At 56.1% G+C, this 27,596-nt stretch overlaps 1 protein-coding gene across 1 annotated transcript in view; it reads left to right on the forward strand.

The window, feature by feature from the left end:
• SHANK3 (SH3 and multiple ankyrin repeat domains 3) overlaps positions 1 to 27,596 on the forward strand; it is a 255,468-nt gene that overhangs the window by 154,560 nt on the left and 73,312 nt on the right. Inside the window, 3 exon segments of the mRNA XM_065749212.1 lie at positions 11,574 to 11,687; positions 26,997 to 27,022; positions 27,025 to 27,073. Of these exon segments, the coding sequence (XP_065605284.1) occupies positions 11,574 to 11,687; positions 26,997 to 27,022; positions 27,025 to 27,073 (189 nt within the window).

The raw sequence follows: 27,596 nt of genomic DNA on the forward strand, positions 1-27,596 counted from the left end.
GTGCTGGGGTGGAACTCGATGATCTTTGGGTCTCTTCCAACCCAAGCCCTTCTGAGATTTGAGCGGTGCTGTGTTCTGCTTTGTGGGGAGCTTGGAATGCTCACTCAGCAGCAGCAGAAGATCCAGAGCCGTCCTTGTCCTCGAGCTGTGTTGTGCCCCTTTGAGCTAAAGGAGCTGAATGTACTTGGTGTTTAAGATGCTTTCCTTATCACACCCAGCACTGCTTTTTGTTGCTGTCGTTTGTTGAGCTGTCCTCAGAGAAGGATCCAAATCAAAACCTGATTCCTGTTTTGGGAGCAGCAGGGCAGAGCCCTCTGTCACTGACATAGTGTTACTGCCTCGTACGCAGCAGTCATGACATGTTAGTAAAGCTTCTCCTATACCTGTGCTTGTAGCAGAAGCAGAGTGTGAACAGGATTCAGCAGCGAGCTCCACTGTTGCTGTCCTGCTGGGGCTGCCCTGGGCATCAGGGAGCTGCGGGCATCAGGCAGACATCAGCCCCTGCACCGGGGAAGCAGTCGATAGGGCAGATGCTGCAGGTCTGCACAATGGGACGTGGCACGTGGTGGCTTGCATAGTGACCCGTGTGGGTTCCAGGAAGGATGTGAGCCCCAGTCCTGAGATGTCCCTGTGGGGACCTCCTGCCCCACAGGCAGCTTCTGGTAGCAGGGACCGAGGCTCCGAAACCTGAAGGGCTCAGTGTGGCCCTTCCTCCCCAGTAAGGGTCTGTGGGAGGGGCGTGGGGTCAGTTCGGGGCCCCTCGGGATTGCAGTACTGCTGCTGAGAGTGGCTGGGTCCGATCCCCCATAGTAGGAGGGGAGGAGGAGTGGTGTGGGCACCAGAGAGCTGCCTTGGTCCCCTTCCAGCTCGGATCATCTGGATCAGGGCCGCTCCGCTCGAGCTTTACATATCACATTTGGAATCTGCTCGTTGGGTACCGGATCCTGAAGCTCTATTCAGGCTGAGAAGTCCTCATTAACATTTTGGGAATACATTAATTCCCTTCCTTTCCTATTCCAACCTGCTGACTTTGATTGGCACTATTTTTTTTACAATAAATGCTTAATTAAAGGCATAATGACTGTATAATGATTGTATTAAAAGCAAGATGATTATAAAAATCAGCTTAGCAGCTGGAGGCTGAAGGGCTGGAACAGCTCGGAGCAGGAATGTGCGCGGCAGAGCTGTGAGCCTGTGCTCACGAGCTGCTCACATGCAGCATCCGCTGCAGCTGCGCTCGCAGGCTCCCGTGCACGGCCCTCGTGTTCTGTTGTACAGAGACTCAGTGCAGAAGTACCTCCTGCCTTTAGGAAGCTCAGGCAAAGCAGCAGTGGGTGGGGAAAGGCCGCCTGGGTCGCTGCAGGTGAGGGGCAGAGCTGTGGCGTGAAGGAAGCTGCAAAATGCAATGCACTTCTGCATCGGCTCCGGCTGCAGCTCTGCTGGGCTCTGACCTCCTCTGACTGTGAGCTGAGGGCGAGGACCGGGCTGCGGGAGAGCTGCAGCAGCACTGGGAGCTGTGGGCTGGTGAGTGTGACATGAAACGCAGCAGAGATGCTCCGGGGAGGGAGCATGCTCAGCCTGTGGCTCATCCTCTGGTGGGCCACGTGTTGCGCTGCAGGACTGTGCAGGGCTGTCCCATATCTTCTGTGCAGCATTGCCCTTCCCATCAGGCACTCAGGTGGATCCCATCTGCTCCTGGATGCTTTTCAGGTCCCCAGACCTCGTGCTTAATTGCTTTTACCTGCTTGCACCTGAAGAGCTGGAGGCAGATGGTGTGGGCAAAGGTGAGCCCTGCATTCTCTGCGCTGTGCCAGCTCCTCCTCTGTGCTCTTCAGGTCATGTCCCGATTCATCCCATAATGATCTCATCTCCTCTGCTATATCTGAGCTCTGTGCTACCTCAGATCTCGCTGGGACCCGGCAGTGCCTCTGTTTGTCCGAGGCACCCAGAGCCCCAGAGCCAATGGGGGGCAGAAGGTGCCATTTGGGAACTGCCCCTCACTGCTGTGCCTGCGCTGGGCAGTCTGCCTAAAAGCTGAACGTTAGCATTTAATAACATCGACAAAATCACAAGCTGTTGATGTGAGTGCTGGTGAATGGCACGAGTAGGTGCTGAGGGACATCCTTTTTGTTGTCTAGTGATGCACACTGCTAAGACGGGTGCCCCCATCGGGGTTGTTCTGAGGTCTGGGTGAGCCCAGGTGTGTGCTGGTGGATGCTCGTGGGGGTGGAAGGGGTCTGCATCCATTCCTGGCAGGAGGGCTTCGTTCCCACGTTGCATGGAGGTCCTGTCTGCGTGGGATGTGTCTCACAAAGGCCACAAGGGTGGACACGCTGTCACTCCTGGTGCACCATGGTGCCCAGCAATCATTGCTCCTTTCCCGATCCTCTCACGGTGACTACCAACCAACTTGTGCCTCCCCTCTGTTGTATCAGTAAAGCTGAGTGAAGTCTGTTGTGATGCGGGGAACCTGCAACGGCTGCCCCATGGATTGCATGCACTCCATTTATTGTTTGCTGGGGTATTTAAAGCCAACTTTTACCTTTGCATTTTAATGTCCTAACAGAGCAGCTGTACAAATGAAAAGATGGGATCTGGTGGCGTATGCCGGGGGCTCACTGACTTGAAAACATCATGCATTTCTGAGGACCTGACCCCTCAGGGATCTGTGAACTTTGTCAGGGATGGGGTTTGAGAATCCCCGGGCTCTGGGAGATGGGAAGATGGTGGCCTGGTTGTGCAGGTGCTGGAGGCTGCATCCTCCCAGCTCTGGCACTCACAAACCTGTGTGCAGGGCTCAGCCACCGGGCGCCTTCTGGAGGAGGGCGTTACTAACGTTGGTTCAGTCTGGGCTCCTGAGTCTTGGGTACCCAATGTGCAATAGTTGTGCACCTGAGAGGGTGCAGCCTGAACACACGGATGTATTCCAGCTCAGTGGGCTGCGGGCATGGCCCTGAGCAGTGCTCATGTGTCTGAGCCAAGAGCTACCAGGGCTCAAGTGAAGGACTTAGAGCTGTGTGAAGCCTCACGCTGGCTGGCCGGCCTCCAGTTTGGACTGTGGCTCAGGATGGCCCCAGGCAAATTAAGTGGAAAGAAGGAGAGATCTTTCCTACTGCGGGAAAACAATAATAGAACAAGAAATGCAGAACCTGATGAGCTCTGAAAGGGACTGAAGGTCACAGCACAGCGCTGCTGTCTGCATGGGGGACTTGGCCAAAAAATGGGTCAGTTAGCATCTGTAATTTGGAGCTGATGCTGAGCAGAGCTATGGTGCTGGCAGCCTCCCTGCTCGCTGCTCCCCAGTACAAGTGGCTCAGGAAGGAAAATGATGGAGAAGAAGTGCAGTCAAGAGGCCGTGTCCTCTCCCAGTGGCCTGGAGCAGCGCACAGCCCTGGGGTAATGTCCGGAGGGATCAGATCACTGGCACGCAGCGTTCTGCAAGGACCTGCAGGGAAGTAGTCTGGAGATAAAACTGCACGGAGACCTGGGTACGACACAAGCACCGATTTCCTCTTGGGTTAATGTTGGATTACAAGAGCATAATGTGATGGTGCCATTTCTGTGGTGCACTGTGCATCTAGGCATGGAGTCACGTCGGGTCACCTGCTCTGCTTTTTTTCCACTTCGCAGCCTTCTGGAGTTTGCCTTTGCTTGCAATGGGTTTGCCAGGGACCGGTTGTGATGGGGTAGGGCTGGGTATAAACTGGAATGTGACTGTAGCAATGCAGCCAGGTTGCATCCATGCTGAGAGGCTGCTCATCTGAACTGTAGGTGCCCTGCTTGCCACAGAGCTCCAGAACCATTGGGTTTGGAAGCACCCCTGGACATCCCCAAGCCCAACCCCACAGCTGGGGCCGGGGGTTCAGCCCTGGTGTGGGCTGTGAGTGTCTCTGAGGGGTACCATGCTCAGAGCATCAGTGTGTGTCCTGGGGCTGTGCCGCTGGGTTCCTCAAACACGAGCTTTGGGAGTCCCTTGGTCAGATTCTGCATCTGTCCACCGAAGAGCTTCCAGGGATCCGCTCATAGATGAAACCAGCACAGCAGCCTTGTCCCTTGGCTGTAGCCGAGTGCATGGTCTGGTGTGTTTTCTGCCTCTCGGGCTGGAAGTAAACTCCTGTGTCATCAGAACCCTTGGGCTGGGCTGTGGGGCTCTGAGCAAGTATAGGGGTGAGGGGCCTCCTAAAAACGAAGGGTGCTGCAGGTTGTGGGGCAGAGCCTGTGGGGCTCTCCTTCTGTCCTCTGAGCAGCTCTTCGTCTTCGTGCCTTAGCTTGTCCCTGGCAGCAGAACCCAGCTGGAAGGTTAAGCTCTCATGCGGAGTCCTTTCATCTTCTCCCCCACCAGAGGCTTTGCAGGGCTGTGACGGCGTGCAGTGCTCACACACATTTGATGGATTTTAATGTGCTGGAGTAGGTGGCAGCTGCAGTATGCTATGAATTTCTGATCCTGTGCCATTAACTCTGAGATGACAAACGGAGGGAGTGCCAATGGGACCTCCCGACACGAGGGCTGCGGTGCGTGTGGAGCCGGTCAGCAGCTCTGTTACACATCCATCTTGCGTCTCCGTCTAGGAACAGGAGTCATAAATTAACAGGCATGCTTCAAAAGCTGCTGTAGGTGTTGAGAGGTCCCTGGGGCAGTTGTGACCTTGGACAGCTGCCACAGGAATCTGTGACTCCACCGCCGTCGGGGGAGAGCTCTCGAGGCACCTTCCCTGCTCTCTTCTCTGTTGGCAGAAGTGGCCTTAGACAAGAGCATCAGTGCAAGGTGGGGGATGGAAGGATGGAGCCCAGCTCTGATAAAAGGGCCCTGGGGGTGCTGGTGGGGGGCAGCACCATTCCCAGCACTGTGCCCTCACAGCCCAGAGAGCCAAACACACCCTGAGTGCATGCAGAGCAGCACGGCCAGCGGGGCGTGGGAGGGGAGCTGCCCCTCTGCTCTGTGCTGGGAGACCTCACCTGGAGCACTGCGTCCACGTGGGAGTGCTCAGCACAGGAGGGACACGGAGCTGTTGGAGTGCATCCAGAGGAGGGACACAAAAAGGTTGGAAAGGGGTGGAAAGAAGAGCGATTTAGACGGGATATAAGGAGCAAGTTCTTCATGATGAGGACAGTGTGGCACTGCATAGGACGCACAGGAAGGTGATGCTGCACCATCCTGCAGATGGGGCATGGGGTCCTGAGCACCTGATGGAGCTGTGTGCATACCTGTGTGTATGGGAACTGTTGAACCACAGCCTGAACCACTGCTGGATCACCTGAGGTGAGCACTGAGTCAGCCATGGAGCACAGGTGAAGGCAGTGCACCTGTGTGACCGGAAGGGGCGGGGCCTGGCTGCATCCCTCCCAGGCCCCATTTAAGGGCTGACCAGCACTGGGGATGGGTCTCTTTTCAGAGATTGCTCCCTTTGGAGTTTTCCTGCTGTGAGTCTGGGACACGGGTGAGCATTTCATCTCTTTTCAATGATTCCCTTCCATCGCGGTGATCTTTCTCAGTGTACATCCTGACTGTCATACTACTTTGAACTGCTTATCTGTTAAAAACCTGTCACCACTGCATTGCTCTTGTATGGTTTTGTGTTGCTTTTTTTTTTTTCTTGGAACTTAGGATACACAAGAAAAAAGGAGCTTAAAGAGGAGATCAGAGGTGCTGGGAGCAACCTGAATTTAAAGCTAAGCATTCCTGGCTGCCTGTGATGTGGGTTGCTCGTGTGGAGGAAGTACCTTGGGTTGGAAGCCTCCCTTGTTCTGCCCAATGGAATAGGCAGGGCGTGGGGCTGCAGGTCTGCGTGCTGCATGGTTGGGCAGTGCCAGAGCTGGCAGTGCAGGCTGGGGGTGCAGAGAGGTCTTCTGAAGGAGCTGACCTCGCTGAGCTGCTTAAACTTACCCCTCAAAGGTATAATGGAGTGGAGAAGAGCGGAATAAACACAAAGTAGTCAGTAGTCCTTGGTCAGGCTGTGTGCCTTGCCGTCTGTAAGGGCCGTGCCAGGGCGTTTTCCAGAAGACCCAAGGTGTACTGCAGAGGTTGTCCTGGGGAGAGGTGTGCAGAGCGTGTAGTGGCCTGAGAGATGGCTTTGGAGATGAGTAGGGATGTGAGGTGAGGACAGCAGGGTCAGGTTCATGGCAGAACAGATGGAAGGTGAATTTCTGCCTCGAGGGAAAGGCAGCTATGTCTGCGTGTGGAGGGAGACCCAGTGAAGGAGCTCCCAGGGGTGGCAGTCAGGAAGCCAAGCAGATCCAACTGCAGCCCCCAGGTCTTCCTGCCAGGTCCCGAGTAATCCTGGGGATCCACACAGGCAAACTGCGGAGCTGGGGCATCCTGCGAGCAGCAATGGGGCGCAGCAATGGGGCGCAGCAGTGCCTGGAGGCACTGGGACCTCTCTGCAGCCTGGGACTCGGTATGCATTGGTTACAGCTTCCTTTCCTAGAGGTTTTATCCCCACAATGTCATCTGGTTTGTTAATTTCTCCAAAGTGTATTTAAGTATTTCGCGTGCGCGTCCCAGCACGGCGCGGCGTTCCTCATTACCATGTTTATAGCAATTCAAATTGCCGGTGACCTTCAGAGCTGAAGGCGGTGTGCGAGTGCCCAGCTTGCAGCCACGATTTGTGGGCCACAGTGGAGCATTTTTCCTCCTCTCCATCAGCAGCAGCCACGTATTGAAGGTATCGCCCTCGCTGTGCAAGGCCCCGTGGGGCTGATGGCTGTCGAAGAGAGGTGAAGCTCTGAGCATAGCACCAGAAGACAAGGATAGGATTTGGAAGGAGAAAACGAGGCAGGATTTTGAGTGCTGGGACAGACTGGTGGAAGTGACTTCCACGCTTCATAGAGTCACAGGGTGCTTTGGGTCGGAGGGAGGGGGACCTTGGTAGGATCGCAGGGTGCTTTGGGTCGGAGGGGGCCTCTAAAGGCCACCAGGTCCCACTCCTTGCAATGAGCATGGACACCTACAGCTCCATCGGTGCTCAGAGCTCTGTCCCCTGAGTGTGGGTGTCTGTGGGGCTGGGGCAGCACTGCCTCTCAGGGCAATGTGTGCAGTGCTTCACCACCTTCAGTGTAAAGGACTTATTTTTTTTTCAAGCTGGGCTCCTCTGAAGTGCAGTTCAACCCGAGCTCCCGGTTCCAAGTGCTGTCCTTGTGCCCACAGTGAGCTGCTGCAGCCTCAGAGCTCCCTGAACGACCTGCCCCAGCTCAGAGCTTGTGCTAAGGGATTTGATTTAGTAGTTTAGTGGGATGGTGATAGGAGGATGGTTGGACTAGATGATCTTGTCGGTCCTTTCCAGCCTAATGTATCTATGAATCTCTCTTCCCACCATTCCTGAGTTGCCTGTTTGTACAGGAGGAAGAGTGTGAATGAGCAGAGTGAGGCTGAGGTGCTGTGCACTGGTAAGATCCCAGTGACTTCCAGGCCCTGCAACCAGTGGGACAGTCCATGGCAGCACAGGTGTACCTGCAGTGGAGGGACTGGATGGGAAATATTAAAACAAACCCAAGGTGTGAGTCTACGAGGCCTGATGAGATGTGCCCACGAGCAGTGAGGGAGGCTGACAGCACTGCAGGAGCACTCTCCATGATCCCTGGAAGCTGAATGGCAGTGGCAGGGAGATATCCTGGCTGCTGGAGGAAAGGAGATGCCAGTGCTGTCTGCAGGAGGAAAGGAGGGGCTGCGAGGGGCTGCAGGCTGCTGCTGCCACCCCCTCCCTCGGAGCTGATGGAGCACTGGGCCCTGGAGGGGTGGGGAGGTGGCTGGGAGCACCGGCCTGGGTCTGCGGAGGGGAAATCCTGCTTGGCAGAGTCAGTAGGGCTGTGCTGGAGGTGCCTGCCTTGCAGGATGAGGGCACGGCAGGGGGAGGTGGTTGCTCTTGACTTGAGGAAGGCTTTTGATGTTGTCATGTGTAACGTCCTCGCAGGCCAACTGGTGGAATATGGAGAACTTTAAAGTTTGCCTTCTGTTGGAATAGACTCAGTTTGCTGTTATGTTAAAATCTGTGTTCAGCTTGCCGCCAGACAAGCTGAAATTTCAGTCCTCCCAACCCTCATGAAATATCAGATCTTAAAACAGGAGCACTGCGAGCGAGGAGCCAAGCATAACAGCACAGGAACAGAAGGCTTTGAGGAGCAGAACGAGCTCCCTTCCACCAGGGACCAGTTGGGAAGTTGTGAGTACAAAGTATAGGATGGGGAATTTTCCACTGGGAAGTGTTAGCAGACCTGTAAAAGTGTGGACAAGAGCAGTGGGAAATACAGCATGGGATTTGGGTCTGTTCCAAATGGTGTCAACATCGCAACCTTTGGAGAGTGGAGCGTTAGCATCTCAGGAAGGGATGTGGAGAGGAGACACAAACGAAGCTCCTCCTTGCTGGTTCATCGGGGTTTTCTTTTTCCCTTGCTTCCAGCAGGGATAGTGCCTGGAAGAGGCAGTTACCCCTCCTTCTGCAGGGGATCTGCTCTGGCTGTTGAGGAGGAGTGCATCGTCGTGGTGCCTGGATTTGGCTGTGAGGGACACAGGGACCGGTCCAGCGGTGCTGTGGCATGATGGGGTAGCTGAGCTGGAGGTGGCCCATGTTGGGTGCACGTCACCTCGATGGCCTTGGGGTGCGATGCTTCTCTGCAGTCAGCCGCAGGGAGCAGTGTCCTCAGTGACCCCTGATACAATAAATACAACCCAGAGATGTCCTTCTGGGTGTAGGGGCTCTCCTCCAAACAGGGCACTGATCCTGCAGCGTGCCCAGCCCCCTCCCAGGTGTGGAGTTAAAAGTAGTACAGCAAAAAATCATCAGCTCAGCCAGAGCTGATGACTGGAACAGGTTGATCAGCAGCTGCTAATGCATTGGCACTGCTGCCCAGAGCTGTGGGTGCCCCATCCCTGGAGGCATCTGAGGCTGTGGATGGGACCCTGAGCAGCCTGACCTGGGGGAGCACCCAGCCCATGGTGGGGGTGGGCAGGGGGAGCTTTGGGGTCTCTTCCAACCGTTCCCGAGATGGTCTGCAACCTGAGGCCTCTGTCTCTGGAAGAAATGGCTCTTTTTAACTGTCAGATTGACTTGGGGACATTTCGGATTAGGGAAAAGCTCAACATGGAGATGAGGTTTATGCTATCAAAGCCACGAGATGAAGTTCTGATTGCGGGATTGGAGAAGCAGCTATAAGCAGAAGGGTAAGATGGGTAATGCAGTTCTATCATCGGCTTGGCATCGGGCTTCACTTTACCTTAAGAACTGGGCTCAGTGGGTCCTGAGCTGGAGGTTGTCCTTGGGTTTGTGTCCCCTCATGGTGTGGGGTGACTACTGCTGCTCCTGGAGTTCCAGAGCAAGTCCCGGGGGTCCCCATGTCCTGCGCCAGTCGGGGGTCTCTGTGGGGGACAGCCTTGGATTTAAGGGTTTGTTCCTCAGGTAATGCCAAGGGATTCACTTGGAGATGGTTTGGGACTTCCCTCTGACAGCAGGGGCTGTGGGATGCCGAGTCTTAATTATTATTATTATTATTTACCTGAATGTGAACTGAATTGCAGTTACGAGTGTTAAACACCACAGTGTTTTCCGAACGGTGCATCAAAGCCCCCACATCGCTTTTGGGTGATGCGCAGCAGTTCCTCGTGAGCTACAGTAGCTTTCTGTAGGCTGCACGGGGCAGATGAGCTCACGGGCTGTTCTGGAGCTGGGGGGGCTGTGGTCCTCCCAGCAGCTCAGCACTGTGTGGCTGCAGTGGGTGGGAGGGAACCGGCAAGCTGAAGCAGCTCCAGGGTTTGGGGTAAAGCCAAAGCTGCGTGTGCCAGCAAAGCACCGCTGGGAATTCATTCACCGTGTCCTGAGTGCAGCCACATCCAGGGCTCATCCCATGGGAAAACACCGTCGCTCTGAACAGCTGCCCCTTCCTGGGTCTTTACCCTCATGTTTTACTGCTGAGCACAGTGCCAGAGGGTACGGGCTGTCCGTATGGGTCAGGGTCCTGGTGCTGTCTCTTCCCAGTGCCCCCCTCGCTGCAGCACGGCACACAGCATCCTTGGCTCTGTGCAGCGCTGCTCAGCAGCAGCTGAAACATGGCTGTGTTATCACTGCTGTTTTCATCACAGAGCCAAAACACTGCGTAACACGAGAAAAGTAACCCTCCTGGCCGAAATGCCAGCAGCCACAGTAACCTGAGAGCAGGGAGTAACCTCTCCTTCCCCACTTTTCTGGTGGGGGAGGTGCAAATGATTGTGCTTTAAGTGCATGAATTCAAGAGCTGCACTTCAGCCATTTGCTGGGTGAAACAGGGATGACATCTGAGCTCTATGAATGGAGAGCATCCCAAGGGATGAGTACTGCTTCTCACTTCCCTTCCTTCCCCCTGGGGTTGCAGCTGCTTCATGTGCCCACGAGCTCTGGGGCCGGTGACCGTTTTCCCTGTGCCAAGAGCAGTGCTGTTGTTGTGTCTGATGCATTTTTAAATGACCCAAAAAACTACAGATCCCTCTTGCAGAGCCTGATAACGTTAGGCAGGGGAGATGTTGCAGGGAGCTTAGGGGTGACAGCTGACACGGGGATGGGTTGGGGTTGGACTTGATGTTCTTGATGCTCTTTCTCAACCTTAATCAGTCCATTAAATGTGCACTTGGTGGCAGTGGTTTGCCTGCAGCCCCCTTGCTGCCCAGCCCACGCTGCAGCCCTGCTGGTGTTGGGTGCACCATGGAAAGCACATTGGTTTGTAGCTCCTCAGCAGTTGGGATCCTGCTGGCCTGAAAGCATCCTTGCTCGGACGGTGGTTGATGAGGAGGTCCAGCTGATCGTTCCCTGGTTCAGTGAGGACATTTCTGGGATGATCCTCAGTTAAAATTGCCCTGACTGTGAATTCATTTAATCTTCAGAGCACGTTTTCAGACTTTCTTTCTATTTCTCTAAGCTTTGAGCAAGCAAAAACTTAATGGAGTGGGAGAATTTGGCTGACATTGAGGAACCTCCGCGTTTGGTGTCGCTCAGAGGGAAAGCTCTTTTATTTTCGTATTGTTTTTGAGCAGGGACCTGTTAGGACCCCTCAGTTCCCACGTGACCCGTGTTGGTGCCGTAACAGATTTCTTTCCCTCTCTACATCTTGCTTCCCCACATAGCTGTGATTTCTCTGTTCTCAGGGCTGCTTGCCCCATCTCACTGTGATGCTAAATGAGGATGAGAGTAGGCCAGCTTGTGGTTTATGAGGCCTTCCTGTATCCAGGAGTACACTGTTGCTGTGTGCTTTCTTGGAGGGTGTCCCGTGCTTGGTTTGAAGGGGATTGCAGTGTGCAGCATGTTCCTGGGGAGCTGTTCCCGGGCCCACTCCGTTCTGGTTCTGTCAACAATGCTCAGTGATGTGAGGGACACTCAGTCCTGGTTCGTGTTTCCATCGTGTGGCTGCACAAAGCTGCTGTCTGCCCTTCCTCTCTGCTCGACACTGGTGCGGGAGCATCCTGAAGGCCTCACAGGGGGCTGCGTTCCTCCGGACCGTGGCCGACTCCACGCGAGTTCTGCGTGCTCAGCCCTTCTGTGCTTCCTCTGATGGGGACCCCCCCCCCACTTTCAGGGCTCTCCTCGATCTGACCCCCTCTCTGTTTCTTTCCGCAGTGCTGAGTATTGGTGAAGGTGGCTTCTGGGAAGGAACTGTGAAAGGAAGGACCGGCTGGTTCCCAGCAGAATGCGTCGAGGAGGTGCAGATGCGACAGTACGACCCGCGGCAAGGTGAGCTGCTCTGCGGCGCCGGCACTGCTCAGCAGATGCACAGGACAGCCCCAGAAATTCAGAAGTCTCTGCTTCAGATTTCTAGCACTCTCAGGGTTCGCCCACGATGAAAACATCTGACAGTGCACTGCTTGGGGCGTCAGCTTATTTACTGCGTGCAGTGACTCCCAGCTGCACACCCCGACCCGTGAGGGTGTGTGGTACTGTCCTGAGGACAGCGCTCCGTGGTCCTTTTAGTAGAGATTATTGTAGTGATGGAGCAAAAACGTGTGACTGTTGACCTGAACCTTAAAGCCAGCCGTGCACTGGAGCAGCCTTCGTTGGGCTGAGCTGATGGGATGAGGTTCAACCAAGTGCTCGGTCCTGCCCGTGGGTCGCACCAACCCCACACAGCGCTGCAGGTGTGGGGCAGAGTCTGGATACTGTGGGAGGAGAAGGACCTGGAGGTGTTGGTCGGCAGCTGAGCACAGCCTGGGTGTGCCTGGGTGGCCAAGAAGGCCAGCAGTGTCCTGGCTTGTAACAGCAGCGGTGTGGGCAGCAGGAGCAGGAGCTGAGCATCCCTCTGTATGGCACTGCTGGGACCACAGCTCGGTGCTGCTCTCAGCGTTGGCCCCTCACTGCCACAGGGACACTGAGGCCCAGGAGCGTGTCCAGAGAGGGGCAGCGGAGCTGTGGGGGTCTGCAGCACAGTGCTGTGGGGAGTGGGATGGGGCAGTGCGGAGCAGAGGGGCTCAGGGAGAGCTCAGCGCTCTGCCCTACTCCTAAAAGGAGATAGAGGTGAGGAGGTTTGGCCTCTTTTCTCAGGTGACAAGTGATGGGATGCGATGAAATGGTCTCAAGTTGTGCTGGGGAGGTATAGATTGGAGATGAGGATGAATTCCTTCATGGGCAGAGTGGTAGGGATTGCAATGGGCCGCCCAAGGAGGTGGTGGAGTCTCCATCTCTGGAGGTACTTAGGGGTCTGTGGACGTGGCACTAAGGGACGTGGTTTAGTGATGAGACTCAGTAGGTCTGGTTCCCGGTTGGCCTTGGTGATCTGGAAGGCCTTTTCCAACCTAGATGATTCTATGTAAGGTTTTGACCTGGTAGCACTTAGCTGCAGAATAGAGCCATGCCAAACTTGCAGATGTTTCCAGCCATGTTTACAAACTGAGGATGGGGTTGTATGGCAGATGTGTGACTCTTGTTGAGGCGGATTGAAGGTGACCATTGCAAGGTCAGGAGCAGCTCAAGAAGTGCTTTGTGATCTTCGTTGAAATCGGAGAGAGCAGCTTGCAGCGCTGACGTTTTGGAGGTGGTTCCTTTAACCTGTGTGTGTTTTCATGCTTTGAGGGAGAAGGCCCCGAGCTGTGTGTTGATCTGTCTTTAATGAGATGCTGCTAGGTAAGAGCTTCCTTCCCAGATCATGCTTTGTAGACCCTGCAGTGCTTATTGAGTTGGAAGGAGAATGTCTGGTCACCTGCCTCTGTTTCAGGCCCCAAGAAACTTCAGCTTCTCACTTTCCAGTGAGGGCCTCATTAAATATCTCCTATCCGTAGAACCAAAAGTGTTTGGGGTTTGAACACGTTTTTCCCATTGAGTAGCTCACTCTGTAGGTTCTAAATTCATTTCTTACAGCACACTGAGTCACAGATCTCTATGGGAAGATGACTGGTAGCAGAAGCGATGTCATGTTGCATCGTGATGCTCTAAGAGGAGACACAGGTTCTAGTTTCCAGTCCCATTGCTTCATTATGCACTTCGATTCTTCAGCAGCACCTCCTCTAACTCCACACCCTATGTTCTACTCCAAGTGGTGTGACATTTGAATTGGAGTCAGAAATCCATCTCTTGGCGCTCTCCACGTGGCTGAAACAGGGCTATGTGTCAGCCTAGGGTCATCAGCGGGCGGTCCTCGTGGTTCCCCAAGATCTGTAGGTGTCAGAAGATGCGTGCAGACCCCACCCCATCAGCTCTCCATCTCTAGGCTGCTCATGACACCATTGCACAGCTCTGTGTTGGGCACTGGAAGTGAGTGCATCATGCTGTGCTGGAGGGGCCGTGCTCCCACTCTCGCTTGTCACACAGCTCCGTTCCCACCTGCAGAGCTGATGTGGAGCACCGCTGGTGCGTGGTGTGGTCAGCACCCACACCTCTGTCTGGGAGCCTCAGGGTCTCCTTCCGAGGTGGTCTTTCTCTGTGGGATTTTGACTGAAATGGAGCAGGAGTTGGCAGTCAGTGCCCGTGTGTATGTCTACCTCCTGTGCTCCTTCCTCCCCCCCTCAGCGTGTCCCCGAGGACCGCAAAGCTCAGAGCATGAGCTGCACATTGGAGAGGCTGCATGGCACTGGCTGTAGCTGAAGCACCTGGCCCGCAGGGACAGTGCCACAGTCACTCGAGTCCTTCTGCTCCCCGGAGCCACAGGTGCTGCCCACTCACCGTGCTTAGCCCTGAGAGCATTGCGAGGAAGCGCTCCACGGAGGGGCTGTACCCACGTGTTTGGTCTCTGAGATCAGAGTGCCTTAAAGCAAGGCAAGGTGAGAGTCAGTTTGGGTGGGCTGTTATCAGCCTTGCTAGTTTTAGTACAGCAGGAGGGGAATCAGACGGGGGCTGATGTACCTGTGCCTAAAGGAGCTCCAGAGAGGGGCTGGCTGCAGTGCTGACAGTGGTGTGGAGCAGCAGCCCCCTCTGAGAAGAGGTGGTTTTCCTTGCCAGTGAAACTGATGGTGGAGAGTGGTGGACTGCAATGGCTGAGGACAGGGCAGAGCAGCACGCCTGTGCCTTACAGAGGTGGAGGTGAAGGAAAGCTGAGGGTGAGGAGTGCACGTGGTGCACAGACTGCAGAAACAGGGAGTGCACCAGACCCAAAACCTCTGATTGCTCTGAAAAATGATGATGTTATGTGTCTGGGTAATACAGGAGGAGTCTGGATCTCTGCAGCTGATGAAAAAAGATGTGGTGAAGTAAACAGAACTGACTTGAGTTGGAATTTGAAGAGAATTTTTTAAGCCAAGGGTACAAAACCCATCTCTAAATTATTCCAGGTGGAAGAGAAATCTTGTGGGTACAGAATCCAAATGTGAGAGTCTGAAAGAAGCACACAGGAGAGGGCAGAGCTCCCAGAGAACAAAGCTTGGGATTCATCTATGTGAGAGGGATCTGAAATTCTAAATATAACGCGCACCTTGCCAAAAACACAGCGGAGATAAATCTTGAACGACCTATTTCTCCTCTTAAAATTCTCGGCTGTGCAAATGGAAGAGCGAGGAGAGCAGGAGTAGAGCTGTTAGGCAGTGAGGGTGAGGTGAGATCAAAGCTAATGAGATCCAGCTCCAAGTCCAGCAGAACCCTGCCTGGGTGTGTGGGGAGGGGTGCTGCCTCAGCCCTTGGACAGCGAGGGCTGTCCAGCTGTGGGTCCCCAGGTTCCTGGCCCAGATCCCCATCAGGAGCAGCCGACCCCTGCAGACCCCACAAACCGATGCTCTGCAAGAGAGTACGGAGGGCTGCTGGTACATCGGTGGAGGTTTGTGCTGCAGTGCCCACAGTTCAGAGGCGGGCAACCGAGATAAGGCTGGCGAATGAAATGTCATCATTCGGGCTCGTCTGGATTTTGGGACGTAGCTCAACTGTGTCGTGGAAAATTATTAGTGAGGGTGGAGGAAGTGTGGGGGAGCACGAGGAGTTTGTCATCTGTCGCTGGCTGATCAGTGGTTGCATCTGTTCAGTGCTTTCACTGGGAGCTGCGGCCAAAAGAAAACAGGGATGTGCTGCTCATGTCTCCGAGCAAACGTTTTCCTTTAAGAGGTGGATGAGTCGGTATGACAGAAACGGGATGAAGTTCAGTAGGATAAAACGCGTATCTGAAGGGCACCGAAGAGCCTCCTGGCTCTGATTTTGCCCCGTGGATGCTTCCTGGCCCTTGGGGAGCAGAGCTGCCCCTTCTCTCTGCGGTGGATGCTGAGATGCTCAGGAGGTGCAGACGGCCACGGAGCTGGGGCTGGGCTCTGCTGCTGCCACAGTCTGAGCTGCAGGTTGTGCGTAGATGGGGCTGGGACTGAGTGAGAGCTGCACTGAATCCTGGGCACTGACAGCTGTGGCACACACGTTCAGCAAATGGTTTTCTTCTGGCCAAGAGTGAGAGCAGTCAGCGGTGCCTCAGGACTGTGAATTTGCACGCGGCTGCAGAGGTTTCTTTCCTCATTGCTTCTCGCCTGCCCGTGTGTTTGTCCCAAGATTTACAATGGCTTTCCGTCGTTGTAACGTCTGTATTCATAGCATCACAGGTTGGGGAAGACCTTTAGGATCTCCGAGTCCAACCCCAACCCATCCCCACCACGCCTGCTGACCATGTCCTTATTTCTATTACATTAACAGAGTTCCTGGTCTTCCTCATTTCTTCTTTTTATGAGAAAGGGAGCACAATGTCAAGACTGGGGGAGCTGGCGTGGGGAGCAGGGCTGCTCCTGGCCCCTCCTGGGCTCACGATACGAAGGCACCAAAGCTGTTGGCTGTTTCCTTTGGTAGAGGGCACTGTTGTTCACTGCTGCCAACCCCGGGTGGTGACACATGAGCTGCCGAGGAGGATCATGGAGGGGTTGGGAACCCCGGTGAAACACGGCTCTCTGATCCCCTGCTGTGAGGGGTCTGCCTCCTCGCGGAGGGACGCGGTCCCTTTGGGGAGGTCACCCCGTTTCGTTGTGCTGTCCGTTCTGTGACTTCATCCGGGTCTGCCCTGTGTCTGAAGGGACGAGCCTCCCATCGCCCTGTTGTGTTGTCTGGGAGCGCTGCAGAGTCGGCCTTGACTTGTGGAGATCCTCCCCTGGAGGACTCGGGAGAACGTGAACCTGGGGCTGCCTTCAGCTGGTGGGTGAGACGTGACAGTGGATGGGGCTGCGGCCCTGCAGCTGAGATGGGCGCTGTCCCAGGGGCCTTGGTGGCATCCCAGTGACTGCTGGTGCGCGCCGGGTCTCTCTGGTTCGGCTGTAGGGACTCAGACATAGCACCACGAGGTGAGCTGGGGCTGTACTGCGGGGTCGGGTGGTTTCTTTTTGGGAGGCTCTGAATGTGAGGAGAAGCAAAACGTCGAGGAAGGGTCTGGAGCTTGGATGTGAGGCAGGAGGAGGGAGGGAGGGAGGCAGGAGGAGGGAGGGAGGTAGGAGGAGGGAGGGAGGCAGGAGGAGGGAGGGAGGGAGGGAGGCAGGAGGAGGGAGGGAGGGAGGGAGGCAGGAGGAGGGAGGGAGGGAGGGAGGCAGGAGGAGGGAGGGAGGGAGGGAGGGAGGCAGGAGGAGGGAGGGAGGGAGGCAGGAGGGAGGGAGGGAGGGAGGCAGGAGGGAGGGAGGGAGGGAGGCAGGAGGAGGGAGGGAGGGAGGCAGGAGGAGGGAGGGAGGCAGGAGGAGGGAGGGAGGGAGGCAGGAGGAGGGAGGGAGGGAGGCAGGAGGAGGGAGGGAGGGAGGGAGGCAGGAGGAGGGAGGGAGGGAGGCAGGAGGAGGGAGGGAGGGAGGGAGGCAGGAGGAGGGAGGGAGGCAGGAGGAGGGAGGGAGGCAGGAGGAGGGAGGGAGGCAGGGGAGCGGACACCCAGAGGGACCAACGTGGGTTAACCACGAGGGGAGGCCGAGGGATGCTGCATCTTTGGGATTTGTCAGGGTTTGCTGCGTTCCCTGCACTGTCTTTACAGCCGTTCATTTTCACACGAAGAGCGGTAGCAAGAATAGCATCTGCAGCTTCAGATTGCTTCCTGGTTGGTAAAGAAATAGATCTGCTTCTGTCGTGGTCTCTTCTTGGCTGGAGAGAGGTGGCTCTTCCCCTTTGTAGGGCAACAATTCCCTGCCAGAGCAGGGGATCGGAACGGGTCCTCCGTTCACTTGCACAGCGTTCAGAAGCCCCTTAACTTCTGTTTCACTTCCTGACTTTCATCCGAGGCCGATCCTGTCTCCACTGTACCGCTCCCCACGCTGGCCTTCCTCTGCCCGTGCTGCCTTTAGCTTCGATCCCCTTCTCCCCATGTTTTAATCAATCCGCTGCTCTGCTGGCAGCCTCCCCTTTCGGCTCCGAATAAAAGTCAGCGTTGTGAGTGCCGAGGGGCTGCTTCGCTCTCACAGCTCATCTCTCTTAACGTTTGCTGGTCTGTAATTTGTCCCCTTGCGAGTCCCTGGGTCCCTTCCAGATCCGCTTTCCCTCAGCGGAAGGCGCGGCTGTTGGGTCTCCTCCAGGAGGGATCTGGGCCCAGCGGAGTGGTGTTCCCGATGCTGCAGGGCGCAGTGAAGAGGGCCGGGCACACAGCGTGGCCTCGCTGCTGCTGCTGGGAGCACAGCTCGGGCTCACAGCTCACACCGACTCCGCTCCGCTCTCCTCGCGGTGGCTGCGAGCTGCTCTGTGCCTTACTGCACAGTCCCTGCAAGCAGCCGACCCTTTTTCTTTTCCTCCGCCACCTGGATGTTTGGCCACTGCCTGGTTGGGGTTTCCGTTTTGTTTCAGCGCTTCTATTTGCTGCGGTGTCCGTGTGAGTTGCCGTAGTGGATGTCCTGCGATCATTTTGGTTCGGGCTGTTTTAGGTTTTATTCATCTGCAGCGCTGTATTTGACGTTAGCTCACACGAGGAGTTAGGATTTCTGTCTTATTTTGAAGCAACTGTATCGTTATTAGTTGCTAATACCTTCTGGCACTCTTTCTTGTATTATGCACTCCCCACTGTTTCTGAAGCTCAACAGCCTTAAAAGAAACGGATACAGATCCCTTCTACGTCTAGCTCCCTGCTCTTCCCCGTCAGCTCTTTCACTCCCTGCCTCCTGCAGCTCACAGCACGCAGTCCTCCAGTGCTGGGAGCTGGGACACCGCTATCGCAGTCGCTCGGGGCAGGGGCTGTGCTCCCAGCCAGGCCGGGCTGCCTGACCCCAGCTGGGCACGGGAGGCTGCCCTGGAGGGATGCTGCAGGATGCTGGTTTTGTGCAAGCACATCAGGCTCCAGTGGGAGGGTCCCAGCCGTGCAGTGGAGGCCGTCAGTAGTGCTTGACTTGCCGCAGACCACGTGAGGAACTTGGATAACACGGGTAGTCCTGCTGGGGCCAGGAGTCCCACTGGTTAAGGTTGGGTTTGCTTGGGCAGCCTAGATCTGCTCTTCAGAAGTGCAGGCAGTGGGGAGAGAGGTGTCTGCCCCATCACTGCAGGGCCCGACCCCCTCACCCTCTGAACACTTGCTGCTGACTCCGCTTTCTTCTGCTCCTTGGTTACTTCTCTGTGTCCCAAGGCTTACGTTTTGTTATGTCCAGAGAGCTCAGCTGAGAAGGATCCTGGCTAAGAACTCTGACCCAGAGCTGCTGAGGTGAAGGTGCTCTTCTCGAGCAGGTCTTGTTTGGGATCTCCTCTATCACTGGGTGGTCAGCACACATGATCCTGTCTGTGTTTGTGGAAAGAACAAGCATTGCTTGAAGAGGTTCATCTTGACTGCATCGTTTTTGTTGTTGCAAAAGATAAGCACCATTTCCAGGATAGCAAGATTTCTTCATAAGTTCATAAGTTCATAAGGTTGGAAAGGACCTATAAGATCATCTAGTCCAACCATCCTCCTATCACTATCTCTACCCAACTACTAAATTAAGTCCTTTAGCACCTCATCTAAACGCTCCTTGAACAGAAGTTCAAGAGTCATTCAGACTGGAAAGGGCCCCTAAGATCACCAAGTCCTACCCCAGCCCATCCCCCCCATGCCACTGAGCCATGTCCCTCAGTGCCATAGGTGCCCTCTTCTTCAACCCCTCCAGAATTCACATCATGCACATTACTCAAGAACAAAGCGGTGTTTTGACCCTTTCTCACTGTCAGACCTTGGACTCGATGATCTCTGGAGGTCCCTTCCAACCCCTACAGGTCTGTGACTCTGTGATCTGGGGGAGATGTCCTACACATCTTTGGAGAACTCAAGAAACGTAGGGTCAGAGTCTGATACACTGCGCCCATGCTTTCCAAAAGCCGTCAGGAGGGCTTTTCGGAGGTTGCTTCTCTGCAGCTAGCTGAGAGGTAAAAACAAGGGGTAGAGACAAGCATGTGGGTCCCACCCGAGGTGGAGGAGGCCTTTGCTGGGCCCCAGATCGCTTCCAGGGAGGAGAGACTGCGTGAGAGGAGCGTGGAAGGGTGGTCAGGAGGATGTAGTGGGAATGTGAGAAAGGATGGAGAAGTGCAATGGTTTATTGTCATTTGCCTTGACGTGAGAATGAAGCCTGCTGCCCGATCCCATCGACTCCACAGATCGACCTGTGGCTTCTGTGCAGCACAGCTCTGCAACTCGTGGCCGCAGTGGGTGGAGATCAAAGGCTCCAGGAGGAGACCATGCAAAATTCCTGGAGTTGCTCAGGTTTATTTAAGTGGTGGTTCTGATCCCCTCTGCTGGGAGGCAGAAGGAGGCCCTCGCTCAGTGCTCTGCACGGACTGCTGCTTGCCAGCGTGCAGAGCCCACCTGTGAGGCTCTTCAGGCACTGCGGGGAATGACAGCCCCAGTCCCACAGCTGGAGGCTCTGGTGCCAAGGGTCAAGCTGAAGAAGGGCCATAACCCTGCCAGGTCCTAACCAGCACCCTGAGATGACATCTTTCTGCTGATTTCTTTCTGCAGCTGTACCCCGTTCCTGTCAGAAGATGAATCAGCAGTGTTATTCATCCCTATCAGGCTTAAGGTTCCCTCCCCACCCACTCTTGGTATTACTTCCCAGGTTGGAGGGTGCCGTGTTATCAGCGCTTTTATCTCCTGTTCCTGGATCCTGGAGTCTTTCCCCAGGCCAGATCTGGAAGGGAACATAGCAGAACCCTTTTGCTCCTGTGCTTCCAGCTTGAGGACCCCCATGCCCTGCTCTGCACAACTCCTCGTGCAGTGTCGGTGCGATGTGGGTGTTCTGCAGGAGCGTGAAGCTGAGGATGAGAGGTGGGAGCACAACCAGTCCTCCCACCTCGCTGTGCTGGACGTCTCTGTGGCCGCAGTGTCACCGTCCCCAGTGGGTGCAGTACCAGCTGGGCCTCCATCTCCCCACCAGCACCAAGTCCTGGGCTGGTTGGGTTTCCTTGTGTGGCAGTGAGATTTGGCAGAGGGACAACTCTCACTTTGCCCCTTTATTCTGCGTGCTTTCCCCCTCTTGGCCAGGTGTTGGCCAAACCTTGAAACAGTGGCACGCTTCCCTCTCAGCGAGGCAGCTCTCTGCTCTGTTGGTTATTGAATGCCACTTCAGGGCCACTTCAGAGGAACAGCATTTCTGTGCACACTTTAAGCAGTGTGAACACATGCTCTTGGATGGCTGTCACATGCAGCTTCTGCTGAAGTGGCCTCTGGTGTGGCCCTGATGGAGCTGCGGAGGCGTCTTCCTGCTCTGCTGCAACCCACAGCTCCAGAAATAGGTATAGGAACAGGGTCAGCAAGAGGACTGGGTTCCCAGTGCCTACCTGGTTCTGGCCATCTGAATGCCTGCTTGAGCAAGGCCTTGAGGTCAGGACCAGAGAGGTTAAATGCTGAGTGAACAGCACGGAGTCACAGAACATCTCGGGTTGGAAAGGGACCTCAACAACCGTCCAGTTGCATTCCTGCTGTGGGCTGCCCAGGGCCCCATCCACAGCTTCGGGCACCTCCAGAGATGGGGCACCCACAGCTCTGCCTGAGTGAAGGATTCCCCCCACATCTGACCTCAGTCACCCCTCCATAATGCTGTCCCCTCACGTCCCATCGCTCTCTGCCCACGTACAAAGCCACTCTCCTCCCGTGCGTTGGCCCCTTCAGGCACTGAAGGTCTCCCACAGTCATCCTTTCTCCAGGCTGCCCACCCCCTCAGCCTTTCCCCACAGATTTGTGCTGCAGCCCCAACCCATCCCAACCTGTGTGACATGATGGAGAGAACCTGCTTTGGCAGGGGGTTGGACTTGATGATCTTTTGAGGTCCCTTCCAACCCCTATGAGTCTGTGATCCCCGTGCCCTCCTCCGGCCCCACTCCCACAGCCCCACGTCTCTGCGCTGGGGGCCTGGCCTGGATGCAGTGCTGCAGAAGGGGACGGTCCCCTCCCTGCCCCACTGCCCCTCTGTTGCTGCAGCCTGGGGTGCAGTTGCATTTTGGGCTGTGGGCACACAGCACTGGCTCACCTCCGTCTTCTCATCCAACACGAGGACCCTAAAGCACAACGGGTAATAGGTCCCCAGAGTTGAGAAGAGGGGCAGAGGAACGGCAGAGGTGCATGCTGTGCGGGGAATGGAGTGAGCACCACAGGGGCACAATGTTCAGAGATGAGGCAGAGAGGGAAGGAGCAGCAGGAGCAGCCTCTGCGCCTCATGCCACTGTTCTGGGTCGCCTGTGCCATCTTATCTTGAGTGACCAAACTGCTCTTGAAGCCATACCATGGAGCATAAGTGACAAAACTGAAACTCCTGATCCGTCGTGTTGCACTCAAGTGAGTGGTTGGGGTCAGGGAGTCAGCACAGTCCTCCTCCACTTCCCAAGGGCGTGCTGTGGGCAGTGAAGGTCACCCTTGTCCATGCTGCCTCAGTTTCCCCAGGGCACACAGCAATCAGTGCAGATCGAGGGCTGCGTAGAAACAGAAGGAGACATTTTTCCTGTACAGTTAACAGAATAAGCAGTTCAAATAGTATTTATGTTGATGTATAGTTAACAGAATAAACAGTTCTAATAGTATAGTAGTCAAGATGTATAATGAGAAAGATTATCGTGGTGGAAGGAAATAATCAGAAAGAGATGGGATGCTCATCCCTGTCCCAGGCACGCAGCAGAAAAGCTCCAAAGCGAGGGATCTCCAGAAAGAGACCCATCCCCAGTGCTGGTCAGCCCTTAAATGGGGTCTGGGAGAGATGCAGCCAGGCCCCGCCCCTTCCGGTCACACAGGTGCACTGCCTTCACCTGTGCTCCATGGCTGACTCAGTGCTTCGGGTGATCCAGCAGTGGTTCAGGCCACGATCCAGCAGTTCTCGTACATTTCCGATTAACAAGAGAACCGCAGAAGTGAGGAGCTGGAGATGCCCTACACGAAGGGCTCTGACAAAGGTTGAGGTCACCTCAGTTCTGCCACTTGAACTGCATTCAAAGCAGGCACACACTCCGCCTGGCCACGTTCCTTGCAGGCAGACAGACAAGCACAGATCCATTCTCCCCTTGCTGTGCAGGGACTGGTAAGTGCTGTCCCCTGCTGTCTCCATCCCCTCTGATTAGCACCCACTGCCTGCAAGCTGCCTCTTTTCCCCGGAGCTGTGAGCGTAGCTCTGTATTTTCCCAGCACGTGGTTGCAGAGTTGGATGGTGGGACAGCAATTTGTTATGCATTTGGAGTGGGAATGTCTGTCCCATGCTGTGCTCTGTGGCGCCAGCAGAGCCATGGTCCATGTAAATGGGGAAGGGGCTCCTGGGTCCCCGTGTGACGCAGCTTTTGTCCCAGGGGTGCACAGTGCTGCTCGGGGAGCTGACGTGCACGTGGGGATGTGGCAGAGCAGACGCAGCCACAGCACCGAAGCTGCTGCTGTGGCTCTGCGTGCTCTCCTCGTGTTGCTGAGCTCCCCGGTGTGCTGTGTGTGCTCTGGGGACCCAAGTAGAGCGGTGCTGGACTGTGGCTGTGCAGCCTCGTGGTGTCAGCCCTCGTGGGCAGCAAGGAGGTGGCACTGCTCCGTCCCTGTTCATCCCAACACAGAGGTGCTGCTGCAGAGCAGCAGGCTTTGCACGGGGGTTTGGCACAAGTGATGTGCATTGGAGGTAACAGGCAGCTGGTGGGAGTTCTCGATGAACTCGTTATATGCTTCTGTTAAAAAAAAAAAGATGATTTAAAAAAAAAAATTAAAACAAACTTGAAGAGAAAGGTCCATGTTAGGGATTGCGTCGTCACCTCTGCAGTGCTGTGTGAGCTGCGGTCCCGCTGATCTCACGGGGCAGCGTTCCCGAGGGCACCTTCACAGCACCGCAGAACCACAGGGGTTGGAAGGGACCAGGAGAGATCACTGAGTCCAACCTTGCTTGGTTGTCCAAGTCCAACACCTTGCTTGGGGCGTTGCTCTTCCAGCTGCACTGCAGCCCTGGGAGCGCCTGGGGGAGAGGAGCAAGGCAACGCATGAGGGGAAGCTTGTTCATTCACATTAAGGTATGAGAAAGTAGGCCTTCTCGGATGCCCCATTGCTGGAGGTGCCCCAGGCCATGCACGGGGCCCTGGGCAGCCTGATCTGGTGGGGGGCACCCAGCCCATGGCGAGTGTGGGGGAGGGGGGGGGGGGGTTGACTTTCAGCTTATTTGGTGGGGGAGTTTTTTTTTCACTTACAGACGGACTAAAAACTGTAACAAGCGTAATCACATTGCAAGCATAACTCATAACTGAAAGGCAAGGAAGACCAATACAATGATCTCCTCGGTGCATTTGTGCAACGCTGGCCAAAGTTGCTCCAAATGATTACATCTTGTACGTAAATTACTGCATGAAGCTAATGATGGCACGGCAAGGCTTCTAGAAGCATTCGCTGTCAGAGAAAACTTGCACTTGAGCTTCAGAGAATAAAGATCAGTCACGGGGGAAACAGGGCTGAGTTACACACCCTGCGTAAGAGGCAGTAATAGCACAAATCACCGAGCAAATGCTTCCTTGGGCTTTTCTGTCTTCAGTCAACAGAGCCAGGTGCCGCAGGGGTGTGAATGAGCTGATTCTCCCGGCGATGCTGTAAGAGTCAGACTCGAAGGGTTTCCATGCCTGCTTGCGTTTGAAGTGAGCTTTGCTGGTGCTGGTGTGCAGTCGTCTGAGCTGCGGCTGCCAGAGGAGCACGTGCCAGCAGTGTCCCACGTGCTGCAGCCCCTTCTCCCCAGTGGGCTCCACCACGATCCCTTCTGGACGCGGATGCCACGCGCCCTTCCTCCCCTCGGCGTAGCTCAGCGTTTCTCCCTCTGAAATGATTCCCTTTCTCTCCAGCGCTGTGCTGGGAGGCAGCCCCGGCCAGATTGGCTGGCTGGCACCGAGCCTGGAAGAGGCTTTAATTGCGGTGGCATCTGCTCGTCAGCCCACTCCGAGTCAGGTGCTCAGGAGCACTGTTTGGGACGCGTGGGTGAAATCCACGATGGGCAGTGGGGGTTGGGGCGGGCGCCTGCGGGGCTGCAGCAGAGCACGACCTCGTGCTGGCTCCCGATGGAGATGCTGCTGCTGGGACCCACAGCTCGCTGAGCCCAGCCCTGCTGTGCTGGCACTGTGCAGTCCCAGAGCTGGCGGTGCTCGTGCAGCAGCACAGCTCGTTGTTGGCACGCGCAGCCGAGGGCTGCCAGGCTCCCGGTCCGGCTGCTGCGGGAGGGGGAGGCTGCCCACCGGAGCGGGAGCGATGTCTGCACGTGGCGTCACTTCTAGAGCAGCGAGGTGGCTCAGAGAGCACTGAGCCCCCAGAGTGGGGGGTTGGTGGCACAGAGCCAGGGCACCTTTTTGGCGGCTGTGTTGGCACCACGTGCCCAAGACCTCATCTCCTCTGACTTGCACATCACTGCTTGTAGTGCAGAGCTTCAATTTAAAAGATTGCATCCCTCTGAAATCCTCTTCTTTGACCAGCACGGAATCTAATTGGTAGCTCTCTTCCTGAGTTCCTTATCTGCTCTGTGGCTTTATGTTTTGCCATGACCCCGACCCCTCGGTGTTTCGCTGCAGCTCTCGGCTGATGGCAGTAATATCCCCACTGCTGCATTACACGATTTAGGAGATCGTTTCCCAAAATGTGGCTCGTCGTGCTGCCCCAAGAGCCCTCAGTTTGTGTTCGTCACTGTGCTGCCCTCTGAACCTCTGGGATCTGGTGCTGTGACCCAGGAGCAGCTGCTCGCCAACAGATGCTGCCACCCCTCATCAGGGACGCATACATCTTGCATTTAATTAGGTGAAATGCGGTACGTACAGGTGCAGCTCCAACAAAGAGTTAATCTCTGCACATTCCAAAAGATTTATTATTTTTTTCCATTTGTAAACCAGCGTTTGCTGTCTGAGAATGGGACGAGCCAGGTCCTGGAGGACACAGAGCTTTCTGGGCATCAGCTGTGGCCCAGCATCACTCTGCCCCATCTGCATGCTGCTCTCCTGTGCACTCTCCCCTGGCTCACCCAGACTTCTCCTCCTGGCCATCCGTGGCACATCCACGTTCTCGTATTTCTGTCTAGTGCAGCCTAGCAAAAACTGTGTTGAAAACTTGACAGAGGCACTTCACAGGTGGTCTCCAGAGCAGCTCGAGCACAGCCTGCATCCATCCACGCGCTCCTGCTGGGTGCCAGGCTGTAGTTTTCCAGCATTCCCATTTCCCTGCTGGCACAGCTCCTCCCACAGGGTGCCCCAGGAGCTGGCACCTCCGCGCCCGCTTGCTCCCTCGTCCCTAAATATAGAGCCTCCCTCTCCACACCTCTCCAAAGCATTCGCTCCTCTCCATCCATCAGCCTCGGTCCCCGATGCCTCCTTGACGGCTCCATTAAACACACGCTCCGCAGCAGCTATATTTAGAAGTCCGGAGGAGAAGGAGCCTTTGGGCTACGGGCAGCCCATAAATCGAGATAGCTTCACAAAGTCACCACTCGTCCCTCTGGAACGAGATCAACAGAGGTGTTTGCAGATGAGGTACAAGTGTCTGTGCCCGCGTGGACGGGAGATGAGGAGGCACAGCAGAGAAGAAGGGAGGAGAAGGAGCGTGGGGAAGGGGGAGTGGGACCTCCTAAGGGCCCCCGTGAACAGAAGCGAGGGGAAATGCATCTGGAGCACGGTGTGGCAGCGGGGCCGTGCCCGTCCCTCGTGGGGTCATGAGGGGGCAGGAAACATCTGTGCCCTCTGCATGCCACGAAGCAGGAGGTGGATGCGCTCACCTTGGGGTCTGCTCAGCCGGTGCCCCCCCCCCCCCCGTGGAGCCCACCCCCTTCCCATCCCCGGTACGTCCGTGTCAGCTTGTGCCGAGCTCTGGGTGCTGATTCCCCGGCGAGCACGTTGGCCTGAAGCCGTGTGCCGATGCTTCCAGCGTATTTCGGCTCCCTGCCGCGTTCTTCCCTGCGCAGTGCCCTGCAGCCCGCGCTGCGCACGGAGCCGGGGCTGCCCCTTCCCGCACGGCCGCGCTGTGCTGTCCTCGTGCTGCCGTAGCGTTGGGGTCTCTCCATGAGGAGTGAAGAGCTGCAAAAGCCCCGTGCCGAAAGCAGGACGGTGCGGGAGGGAGGTGCGGAGCCGCTCCGGCGCTTTCAGCCTCAGAGCGGAGGGATTATCTCCTCCTGTAGCTGTCTGGCAGCACATCGCCCTGTGTCACCGCACCGGCTGCTCCTTATCGTCTCTGTTTCTCGGCACAGCGTATCTTATCCTCAATAAGATTCATTCCTCGGTTCTTAGAGACCGTTTCTCCCAGGACCCCCCAGGACGGGGCTTTGGTGGAAGATCGCCTGCCCGGAGGACCCGCAGGGCGCCAGGTAAACAGCGGAGCAGGCCAGCCCGGGGTCTGCAGGAGCTAACGGGACCCGCTCGAGGCGTGCTGGGGTCTGCAGGAGCTAACGGGACCCGCTCGAGGCGTGCTCGGGGTCCGCAGGTCCCGCCCGCCCCGCACCGCTCCCCGGGGTCCGACGCTGCGTTCACCGCTGTGGAGCGCGGGCGCCCCCTACCGGCAGCGGCCGCACCGCACCCGCACCGCACCCGCACCGCACCCGCACCGAATCGCGCACCTCCGCCGCAGCGCTGCGGCACCGCGGGGCACGTGCGGCCCTGGGGAGAGCGGCGGATGCGGTTTTGTGAGCCCCGCTGAGGCACAGGGAGATGTGGGGGGTGTTCTGGGGAGCGCCCTTTGGCATCTTAGTAGCTCCGTGGGTAGGGATGGTGATAGGAGGACGGTTGGACGAGATGATCTCGTAGGTCCTTTCCAACCTCATGTACCTATGGACCTAGGAATGTTGGGGAAACCAAAACAGAACAACAGGGTGGAGGAGGATGTGGGGAAGG

Source organism: Cyrtonyx montezumae, unplaced genomic scaffold (genome assembly GCF_038088225.1).
Source record: "Cyrtonyx montezumae isolate F1298 unplaced genomic scaffold, pur_monq_1.0 scaffold_59, whole genome shotgun sequence".
In the NCBI taxonomy this organism is placed as follows: domain Eukaryota; kingdom Metazoa; phylum Chordata; class Aves; order Galliformes; family Odontophoridae; genus Cyrtonyx; species Cyrtonyx montezumae.